Source organism: Strongylocentrotus purpuratus, unplaced genomic scaffold, assembly GCF_000002235.5.
Source record: "Strongylocentrotus purpuratus isolate Spur 01 unplaced genomic scaffold, Spur_5.0 spur5_scaffold_8, whole genome shotgun sequence".
Taxonomy (NCBI): domain Eukaryota; kingdom Metazoa; phylum Echinodermata; class Echinoidea; order Camarodonta; family Strongylocentrotidae; genus Strongylocentrotus; species Strongylocentrotus purpuratus.
Genome location: NW_022145614.1, coordinates 9,201,594 through 9,213,826, shown reverse-complemented (window position 1 = coordinate 9,213,826; position 12,233 = coordinate 9,201,594). Strand labels below are relative to the sequence as shown.

General features: G+C 38.6%; 1 protein-coding gene and 1 pseudogene across 1 annotated transcript; one reads left to right on the top strand and one right to left on the bottom strand.

The window, feature by feature from the left end:
- Positions 1-219: 219 nt before the first annotated feature.
- LOC100891487 lies at positions 220-11,746 on the bottom strand. Its single transcript, XM_003727189.3, has 3 exons — positions 11,470-11,746; positions 3,876-4,238; positions 220-3,184 (listed from the first exon to the last, which is right to left on the bottom strand). Exons 2-3 carry the CDS (start codon positions 4,039-4,041, stop codon positions 1,356-1,358), a joined length of 1,995 nt encoding a protein of 664 aa, XP_003727237.1. The 5' UTR covers positions 4,042-4,238; positions 11,470-11,746; the 3' UTR covers positions 220-1,355.
- LOC115920430 lies at positions 7,898-8,100 on the top strand (annotated as a pseudogene).
- Positions 11,747-12,233: the final 487 nt, after the last annotated feature.

Sequence of the window (12,233 nt, the reverse complement as noted above, 5' to 3'; positions counted from 1 at the left end):
CATCATCTGAGTAGCATCACATGAAAGAGGAGACTCTAAGCTTTCCAAATATGTATCATTCATTAATTATAGTTGTGATTAAGTTATGATGGAACATCGATACTTCTCGGTTTCGTTTTTTCTGGGACGCACTGTATAATTTGTGTCGTTTTGCTTCAATAGATGCAAAGAACTCTAACAGTATGAGCACAATAAATAACAAATTATCCTGGACTAGTCTTAACTTTAATTTAGTCAGTTCATTTATTTAATAGCTTCATTTAATAGAATGACTTACATATGACAAAAAAGCATTTTAGAATTTTAGAATTAAAAGGTAAAGCTTTGCATTAGTTTTTTTTTTAAGATTAAAATTTGCTTTAAATAACATATAATTCCTTTTATGTATTATAATGCATGCATGACATTGATCTATTTACATTATCATGATAAGAGACACAACATTTTCTCTCTCTCTCTCTCTCTCTCTCTCTCGATCTGCACAGTTAAGTTCATTTTTTTCTCAACAACTTTATTACAAAAATAATTATAACTGATCGAAAAAGAGTTTTTGCATTCTAAATTAAAGGAGGTTTTATGTAGCTGTGTGAAGTATCTGTAAGGCTCCCAAGTAATTCTAATGATTATATCCACTTGATCTACATAGTCACTAATAAGATCAGTGACATAGTGATATAGACTTATATCACAAGATCTCTTGATACTTCTATTTCTGTCTTTCATTCTTCTTGTGTCTCTTATCTAAAGACTATCTCTGACAGTGCTAAACTAGAATTCGAGGAACCACTCTATAAAGTTTTGACAGAAGATAGTTAAGATACAGTTTATAATCCAAACGATGTTACAGAGTCGCACTTGTATTCCTAAAATTATAAAATTTGCCACATGGCCATATACACTTTATCATTAGTCATATTCCACTTTGATGAATTACTAAAAGATTGTCATTACAATATTACATTCAATCATACACGATAATTAAAAATTATTCCCGTAAGCCTTCAAAAGTTTCAATAATATGTCGAACTCTTGAGGTGGAGGCTTCAGAGAAATTTTTTTAAATGGACGACTTTCCACTTTACTTTAATGCAGATCGAGGGCCATACATTCTCCCAGAAATGTGCTTTTGATTCCCTTTTATATATTTAGCTTCACTTTTAAGGAGTATAAATATATCGGAATCATTAAAAGATCAATTAATAAATATAATAATGTATAATTATCTGTAAAGCGCTTTGAGAAGGCGTACGGTCCTGAAGAGCACTATATAAGAACAAAGTATTATTATGATTAAATATAATCCATCATAATCATTAATCTGTTTTAAAAGCAAAACTCCTTACGTACTTCGGTCGTCATCGTTTGGCATTTCTCTTTTTCTGAGCACTTGGTTTTCTCGCACCTGTCTTGCTTCTCGGTGTGCCATCTGCGGGCTTAGACACTGCCGAACTCTTTCTACTTTTGTTTGTTGCATCTTTGCTTGGACTACTACTATGTGTTTTCTGTCCTGCCTCCCTCGTAGCCTTCACTGGCGTTTTGGGTTTCACACTTGTAGAAGGCCTATCACCATCTTTCGCATCTCCTTTTATGTGTTTATTTGGGAGTTTGGCGTTATTGGCATACTTTGAATAAATGTTTGGGGTTTGGTTTCCTTCTCGCGGTTGAGACGCATCGCCAAGGTCCAGGGGTTCCTCAGAGGCATGTTGCTTCAGGTCTGCATCGCCCTCATCGGTAAGAAGAAGTGGCGTTCCACTTTCTGGAGTATCTGGTTTCTCATCCTCACTAGCGGCCTTTGCCACATTTTCTTCTAGAGGATTCGACACACCCGCTGCTTGTGATGGATCTCCAGCTTTGGTGGTAAGAGTGGGATTCGCGTCTGATTGATTGTTATCTACGACGCGTTTGTTCATATGTCCATCCTCGGGTGCTGAAGGGTTGTTGGGGGTTACCTTGTTCGCCCACTTTCCATTAGAAGCACCAGTCTGAGGTTGAGACCCTGGTCTCATATTGGAATCTTTCGATACAACACCTTGGCACGACTCTTGAAGACCAGGTTGTCTATTGCCTTTATTGCTTGTTTCGTTTGCTATGTGGTTTCCAGCATGATCACCGCTTGTTTCCTTGCTTAGAATTTGTTCATTAACAGTGTTGTCTTTTGTACTAGGTGATACAACGTTTTGATGCGTGGGATGTTTCCTTCTGGCAGTGTTTGGCCTAACACTTCTGCTGTCCATACTATCTTGAAGTTCAGTGATATTTGATAGTTCTGAATATAAACTGACCGACTCGAAATCTGCAGAATATCCGTCGTCATCAACATGACTTGATTTTGGTCTGACAGAGAGAAAGCCGATCGAGGTGGTGTCTGTTCTAGGAGTTTCAGAAATGGAATCCTTCTCCTGCCTTTCGGGGGAGAGGTTACCGTTTGTTTCATCGTCGTTTATTGCCAGACTGGTTGAATTGGGGAGAGGACTGGGATTTCTATGTACGACAACACTCGTGAGACCAAAGTTACTGTCATCGTCAAGATGTGTTGTCCTGTTTGAACTGTCGCCAATATCAACGACAGTCATATCTGGAATATTATTTTTATTTTCGTCTGGTTTATTCAAAGCTTTATCCTTCCAAATAGCGGCCACAGTTTTAACAGCTTTCCCATTATTTGCTTTATCCGCTAAGGTCATTGCTTGTACTGTAAGCTTCGGCAAATGATTGGCAGTCGCTAATGCCTTGAGGATAGCGGTTTTAGTCGCCACCGCTGGTTTCTTTCCGATCCGGAACTCAATATCGCTCGACTCCTCTGCTTTCTTGGCCTCAAGCTCCAACTGACGTATCTCCTCTTCATCCGAATCGTACGACCTCGCAAAGATGTTGGCGTAGAGACGGCCGGTCTTGGCAACGTTTCCATTTTCGGGTGTGTTCTGTCTGCTGGTGTTCTCCTTGAGCCCCATGGCTTCGGGTGATACTGTGACTTGGGACTGCTTCTCGCAGCAGCACTCCTTGCGATCGCGGCTGAAGACATAGTAGCGAAAGAAGTAGCTAATACCGAGGCTGAAGACGAAGAGAAGGATGAGGAAAAAAGCCGTGGAGGCGACTTTGGGTAAACCCTCTGGGGTGTGGGTACGTGACAAATCGCCTAACTCGTCTGGGGGGAGGGTGGACGGTCGAGGGGTAGATGTTGACTCTGAAACGTAAATGGGATAAAACATGGTGTGATTAAGTATGATACTGGAAAATGCATATGCAAGTCACGGAAAGCATCATTTGATCAAGTATATCATGACCATCTAACTCTGGTTGTAAAGATTTTGTTTTGTTGTTGTTGCAACTGTCAAACATACTGTACAGTCGCCTGAGGTTTTTTCTGACTAGTAAACTTTCGTAAGAAAGATAACGACAAAAACTGATAGTTTGGTTGGTAACTCTACTTTAATGAACTTTCTTTTAACACCATATAATAAAATTATGATATTGAACTGTGTTTATTATAAGGTATCAGATCATGATTATCATTCTGTCATGTAGCTTCCAAATTGGTGTTCCTATATAATGTGCCATTTGGCAAAATCATTATGAGATTGTTATCGTCGCCTAGCTGTGAAGCATTCGCAAGACACCTTTGTAAGGTATTGGACTGTATGGATAAGTAAAAACCAGTGGCGGATTTCGGGGAGGGGGCGGCAACCGACCCGCGCTGCCATCGCCCCCACCCCCGGCCCCACACACACACACTCTTTGAAACCCATTTGACTCACTACAAAAATTATCCCTAAATATTTTTTTTTCGGAACCTCTCTCCCCTTCCCTTTCAAAATCCTGGATGCAAGTGATGGCGATCTGATTTGAAATTAAAAGGCAAAAACATAGAAACTCACCAGCTCCTACGAAAGCTGCATTTGCAAATATAGGTATGAAGATGATAACAAGAAGTAGACCATTCCCGACGGGATTCCCGCAGCCGCAGGACACCATCAGGACCAAAGCCTGTTTGTCCCGCGGTGGTTTTATACGCGCAATGGTAGCACTGAGCGGGGTCGACATGGTAAGGTATGCATCGTCTGGTTTCAGAGGTCCTCCTAGTCAACGTCGTCTTCAACGTCGTCATCGACCTCCTTATCGTCGCTGATCGTTGATGTGATGAAGTAGATGCGAGACGGTGTTCATCGAGATGGGTGCCTTTGGCTCTACTAAGATGTTATTGGTGAGATACATCAGCCAATCCCAAAGTCCTTAGAAGCCTAAACGATAAAGAAAAAAATTATTTTTAAACAAATAGACTTGGGGCTGAATTTTTTTCCATCTGCAATTAAAGTTCATTTTATAATGATGACATTGTGAAGTGAAATCATTAATTAATATTATTGAATCCTGTAATACAAGTAAGATCTCCAATCATCATGCCAACTGTGCTCCCTCCATGGCTCGACCCACTGTATGACAACAATTTCAATAATGGCATATGAAGAATATATAATAAGCGAGAGGAATCTTAACACACCGGGGTCCAATGTGTTAGCAAAGTCTAATAAAGCTTACCATATTGCAATGTTAGTTGACATATTCTAGGCCTTGACAAATAATCAATTACTATACTCGACTTTCATATGATCAAGGATATCTAATGATAATGATCATGATGCTATTTCGCAGAACCTTCGTTTATATTCAAGAAAACATGGACAGATGCAATCTCAGCCGAACTGAAAACACCTTTTAGTTAATAAACATGGTATATGTTTTTAGAACACTGGTGATTTTTATCCTTCCTTATTTTTAACATCTTATATATTCGAAGATCATCAAGCGCTGCCTTCGAACTTGGCAGAAATATGAATTTGTCAGACAGTACCGACAAACTTTGTCCATTTTTTTAAATAAATCTTGTATAAAATGATGAACAAAGCTTTGAATACCAGCACCTGTCGCCTTATAACTCAATATTTAATTAGTACGTATCCCACATTAATGTCTAGTCTACGAATAATGTAAGAGCATAATATTGAACTGGATTAGTTAAAGACCCCACTGGAAATAAGCTCTCGAGCTTTCGTGGGTTATCCTGTTCAAGCTGACTTATTTCTGATCTGTTATTATTGTATATTGTTGTATGTTGGAAGCTTGTCGAATAAAAATCAATCAATCAATCAAACGATGTGAAGCAAATCAAAACATCACGATCAAAACCAGAGGGATGACTACAGGAGGCACAGGGGCACGCGCTCTAACAATCTAACAACGAACAAAATTAGAAAGGAAGAGTTGGATAGAAGTGGAGAAAACACCATTACGAAAATGTGATGCGACCCCCTCCCACACCGTCCCATCACTTTATGGCCTTCCAAATGCAGATGATCCGTTTCATATTTTTGGTGCACCACACCCCCCCCCCCCCCCCTCTCCCGGACGCCAGTTCCCCCTCACAGAGGGTATACCCACGCTACGTCATTGATCAAAGCAAATCTTGATTCAGTAACCAACCCTTCTACATTGGACGCCAGATTCAACATTATTTCATCCCAAGACTCCGCATTCACTATTAGATAGGCTTTGATTATGGAAAGAATAGCCAAACCAATATGCCTTTTTAACAATCCTCTTTGTACTATTAAAGTAATATTCCGTGACGAAGCCCCGATAATTGTATGTCTGCTATAGAATTTTGCAGTTCCGGTTTAAGGAACGCAGATTAGTAGTACATGTACCTACTGATTGTATAATTGAGTAAAGTGATGTCACCCGTATCTATGGACGCTATTTAAGAGGACCACTTAACAACGAGGTGCCAATCGGCTTTACTACCACCAGGGGAATCACAGTAGTTGTATACTTTAAGCTCAATTTGTTAAGACGAGAAAAGGCGATGCTAACGGGTGCCTTCTTTCAAGAACGTCTTTACAAGAACCCCCGCCACAGGGCATTGATGAGGACAAAAGGAAACTTATGTCACCTCCCTGAGGAAACACATTCGCTCCTTTTCCCCGTGTAAACGAGACACGGGCGTCGCTAAAGAGAGTGTATGTTGACACCATCCATGCACCCCACCCCATTCACAACGTTCTTTTGGAAATTTGTTGCCAAATTACGTTAAAATAAAATGAGGTGGGATTAATTCCCTTGACTTGCAATCAAGAGGTCGTGGGTTCCAATCCCATCCCGGCACTAATGTCCTTTAATTGGCAAGACATTAATCTTTATGTACCACTCTCCACCCCTTTGAAAATGGGCACCTAAAATTATGCTCAAACGCTACATATTTGGATGCCCGGCTACATGACTGGTGTATTAATGCTAATTAGAGTGCCAATTAAGAGCGCATAATTGCCAAGAGCGCAATACAAGAAGCCATTATTAACCATCAAATCGTGTTTTTTTTTTGTTCGGCATAGCCGAACCATGCATGCCCCCTTTAAAACCGAGTGAGCCACTATTTTAAGTACACAGACGAAAAAATATGCTACTACACATTGTGTTCGAGTTGCCTCTTTTTTTGTAAACAGAATCCCGGACTCGCCCCTGTCCCCATCCCTTAAAGCCCGTCTGTACTAGTTTGGCCAGGGAGGATTAGACCACCAAGCATGGTCACTGACAGGTGGCTATCTCATCAACTCAGCTCTCAATTAACATAAGAAAAAGAGGATCAGGGGGGCCAATGGGCACCGCTTATAATTATAGGGAGCAAGTAGCTACAAGTAGTACAGTTGGGCTTTATTACATTATGTCGACGATTATAATTATCAAAAATAATTAACCAATAAGCTTCATAACCAGTTGGCATAACAGAAGGGGGAAAAAGTGTGCCCCTATATTATAACTGCCACACCTGCCCTCTTCCCTTTTGTCAACGCAGTCGTGAAGGTACTGTCTAATGGCGGACCAAGGACACGGCGGATGATGTTTGTTTGTTTTCACACTCTTCTCTCAAGTAGCTTTATCTACAAAAGACCACCTTTTCGTCGCCCGATAACGATTTTCTTCCAAATATATTTACATACCACCATAAGTTGTTGCGGAAAGGAGGAAGATTGTTACATCGATTTTATTGTAAATATAAATACAGGAGAATAAAATAAAAATGAGCTCGCACCAAGGCAGATGTTTTTGCCACGCAATTTTCGCATTTATTTTTTATATGGATAGAAGTAAAGATGACTGTGTCTATCGCTTCTAATTTTTAAAAATCTGTTTTATTTGTTTATGGGTGTGTGGGTGTGGGTGTGGATGCATGTTTGTATGTTTATTGACGTAGGCGTTGAGAAATCATAGTCCAACTTTATTTTATTTTAATTGACTTTATTACCTGATGATGTGATTTTTAAAAAGCCATGCCGCATTATTTCTCACACGCATCTATACTTCGCATGTTTAGCGTGTGAATTATAATAATACTAATTTGTGTACAACTTTGTATGATTAATAAAGGAATTAATATAAGGAAGATGATATCCATAAATCATTATTGCTCTGTCACTTTCGTGTAATTATATCATCGATATTGAATTAACTATATTTTTTGTCGAAAACAACCGTGACTTCCTCAAAATGTGGAATCAAAGTAATTTGATTAATTAATTTTGAATTTGATGAATTTTGTAGATGGGGCTTACGAAATTTAACAAAAAAGATAATTGATAAGTATGATAGTGACATGTAACTATGTCACATTTCACTATGTACCAATATATTATGGCCTGCGTATGATATAGAGATCATTACGAATATATGTTTTTATTTAAGTGTCCCCAATTCCAATGGCGGATATAAGTGAGCACAAACGACTCGTGCACCTGGTTCCCCCTTTTTTTTAAAACACGACCTACCATTCTTTTTAAGAACATAAAGTACATCAAGAGATTTATTACTTCCTCTTTTCCTCATTTTTTTTGTGGGGAGGGGGGGGGGGGGCTCGTTAGAGATTTTTTCTGCCCCTCGAGTTCTGAATCCACTCTTACACAAGTCATGCATGACCATGATGATGAGTTGTAGGGTTTCCCGAAGAGGCTTCGAGTATTTTATCTTCTCGATAACTCGCTTGTTGTCATTGGCGACTGTTCCCCCTTTTCTTTAAAAAAAAAATGATGAGGGAAACGCATTCTGAGTAGTATAGGGGGTGTATCATAAATATAGCTAGAGAATGGGGCAACACCCATCCCCCTCCCCCGCAACCCCGAAATGACTTATTGACATACTCAACACTGTCGACAAGGCGCGTACGCAGAGGGAGGGGGGGGGGGGGGGGAGGAAATTTCGGCCGGCATAATTGTCCAATTTCCGGGACCGAAAAAAGAAAAGGTGACTACGTCTGATAAATTATGCATATCACTAACCTTGATTAGATATGAGCACATTATAAAGCCCTACGGGTGCACAAACAACTTGGAAAACACTGAACATAACATGTCTGTATCTTTAAATTGTTGGCGATACAAGGTATATTTGGATTTTGGGGTATGCCTCCTCTGCCCCCCCCCCCCCTCTCCATTGCAATGTTTCCTTCCAAGATATCCTGATATTGGATCAAAACAAAATTATGTATATTGATAGATTCATATCTTATGGAGATATATTTTCTTAAATGCAAATTTGATTGCCAAAAAATAAAAATAATGATGCATTCATTAATGCTGAAATCGGGGGGGGGGGGGGGGGTAAATGAGGGGACTAAATAATTTGTAATACATTTCCTGTCCATTTTATTTAAATATTTAAGGACTATATACTTGACATATAAGAATAACTCATAGGCGTTAAGATGACATGTTTTAAATGCAGCCTTTGGAGAGGATGTGAAAGGAGAAGGAGATTCGAGTGAAACATTGAGAGAATAGGAAGAAGGTGGCGAGGAAGCTGTAGAGGAGAGCTGGGAGAAAGCGATAGAGGGTAAAACGGATTAGAAAGAAAACGAGAGAGAGAGAGAGAGAGAGAGAGAGAGAGAGAGAGAGACAGACAGAGACAGAGAGAGGGGGAGGGTAGAGAAAGTGAGACGGGGTGGAAAGACAGAGGTGTCATAATGACGTAGATCACTAATGCCTGGAGATGTATACGTTCGTGTTGGTAAACATAAGCTATAGTTATTCCCTTAAATGGTATCTATTTGCTCGAGTAATCTTCACACACTCTTCCAATTACTCCATTAAACTAAACGTCACTCACCAAACGTTTTGTATTTCCATCAAATAAAATCCAAAGAACTGACTATTAAATTCAAGCGGAATTCAAACAAATAAAATAACAGATAATTTAAAAATACGATTCGGCAACATCAATGCAAAGAACGTTGTAAATCTTGACATGAAAATACCAGGATAAATGAAAAAAACGCCTTAATACAATTGTGGGGTGCAAACAGCAAATAAATCACTAATAGATCACTGTGATTCTTTGCACAAGCAACATCTCAACTTTGTTTTCATATTTCCTATCGCCGCAGGCATGAATATGAAGTGTTTAATTTTTTTTGTATAACAGACGTACAAAGCAATTCCATTTTTAAAACTACATTTGCAAAAAAGGAAACGCTTGAAACTTCTAAAGCATAAAGTAGTATTATTCTGGTTAAACTGATACAGTCCGGTACCAGACTGGTATAATCATCGATCGTCGTTTTTTCTTTATATGTTAGAGACCACATTATAGATTCACCCGGTCATCTATAAGCCATGACCTTGAACGAGATTCGTATTAGACATTGGCTCATGCCTCGTGATGCAAATTCAAGATCAGAGCCCAGAGTTACAAAAGTTTGCCAATATATTGTTTAATATTTAATGCGAAACAACATGAACATAGTCGGGCTGCCTGTCAAAATGACGTCGACCTGGGTGGAATAATCCCTATGGAGTGGAGAATGTGTCGAGGTTGTGTGTGGGCAAGCCCGAATGAATCAGAAAGCCACTGAGCAGATTGTTCATTCTTTTATTACATGTCGTTTGGATATGTGTAATTCACTGTATATTGGCCTTCCTCAAAATCAAATAGCCCGTCTGCAACGAGTTCAGAACATGGCAGCTCGGCTAGTCACTCTCCGCAGTAGATCAGACAGTATTTCAGATATATTAAAATCTCTTCATTGGCTATCAGTCTCAAAAAGAATTATGTATAAGCTGTTACTCATTACTTACAAAACACTTCTTCATTCTTCACCCCATTACTTGTATCAGATTTTGAAACCGTACACCCCACAACGGAATTTACGTTCAAGTTCACAGCTCCAGTTATGTACACCCAAAACCAATAACAAATGGGGGGACAGGGCTTTTGCTAACGTTGCACCCAAACTATGGAACACTTTACCACTAGAAATAAGACAATCATCATCAGTCGAAACATTTAAGAAGAAACTTAAGCACCATTTGTTTATGTCGTAGTTTTAATATTGTAAAATTATGTCGTAGTTTGTATAGTGTATAATTATGACGTAGTTTTAATATTGTATAATTATTTTTGATGTTGTACAAGAGCGCCTTGAGCAGTCTTTTAGAATGGATATGTGCGCTATATAAATTGACATTATTATTATTATTATTATTAATGTGATGACCGGGGTAATGATATATCTGTATAGCTTAGAGATCATCGTAGATGTAATAACTGATAAACGCTATGTAAACCAATACTCATTACTATCATTGTTACTTTTATCATTAGTATGATCATTATGCACGTAATTGGTTAAGCTGCATGTCATTCTTTTAAAGTAAATCCTAATATAAAATTATGAAGTGTGGTGTTTGAGGAAAATAGTCTTCACAGAAGCTCTTTTTTCTCCAGGTGCATAGGAAGATAAATACCACTCTATATCATAACATTATGTAGTTTAGTATTCATTATTTTGTCCATGATATCCACAAAATACAGCTCATTTTGTTAAAAAGAAGCATATTTAATCCTTAGTTTGTAGTTAGTTATGAGTAGGTCCCCTATACTTTAAAAAAAATCCTGGGCAACATTGAAACTGATAATAGAGCACTCAACGCTTCGTTAAATATTTTACATAAAGCAGAGCTATTACCTAATCAACTTTACTTCAGTTGCAGTCACCAGGTATATCATTATCGAATATATAAATTGTTATCACCATTACGATCATAAGGAGGAAAGCATTACTTATTAAATAGCATTATAGTGATATATATATATATATTCACTGAGCGAATAAGAAAACTTTGGATCATAGTAAACTTATACATAACTCTGGAATCATTACATTTTGATAACTAAATAGTATTCCAACTACTGGTAACTTTATGGCTGTGGACAAAATAATGAACAATGCGACAGCATGCAGTCTCATCAATAATTATTACAGAGATTATAACGTTATACCTGTATACTGCAAACCCGACGCGTTGCTATCTCTTTGTTCCTAGGCTGTAATTTGTAACTTAATAATCGTCTTGAATTCCCATTTCGAAAACTAAAGAATGATGACGAGAATAAACATTTCCTCAAAAGAAATAGAAATTTACTTACCACTCTTAGAAGATACGAATGTTATTCCCGTTATCCGAAAAAGCGTCTGGTATGAAAAGCACTAACTTCACTCATAGAGTACTTGCATTGGAACTACATCCACTAAACCAACTTCGATCTGCCCCTCTCACAATACATGCATTGGGGATCTCATTGTATTCTGATGAATGGAGACAACTAATTCGGTGATGTCCCATAAACCATAGAAGATCCAGGCCCTACGCTTCTTAGTCCTCGTTGTCATGGACCGGCATGTATAGTCCAGTGATTTTGGGTCGATCAATTTCTTCTCGTGTGAAGAGAAAGCTTCCAGCCCCCTTTTGTCCACGCTACGAACGACAATGTTTTTGCATTTCTATCGGGGCCCCATGTTATTTCCCCTTCCCCTCCTTATTCGGAAATAAATTGTCACAAGTCATGAAACATTAATTGATCGAAAGAAACATTATTAGGTAAACGTTTAAACAATGCAGGGCGCAACTCGTTTACGACATATTCATTTAAAAATTCTCATGAATTATTAAAGACTCGCCTGTGAAAAAAGCTGTGTTTTCTTTTGAGCCGTCCGTGGACGCCATTCGTTCATATCGATCGCCTGTTAACTTTCATTTATTCGATTGGAACACAGAGGAATACATCAGAGGGTGAAATTCTTGTTTTCAAATTGATCGGGAAGGCAAATGGTATATAGTAATGAAACAAACAAGCGTTTCACGGGCTTTATACACTCAATAGCCAAAACTTGTTGACTGCATCTTGTATGG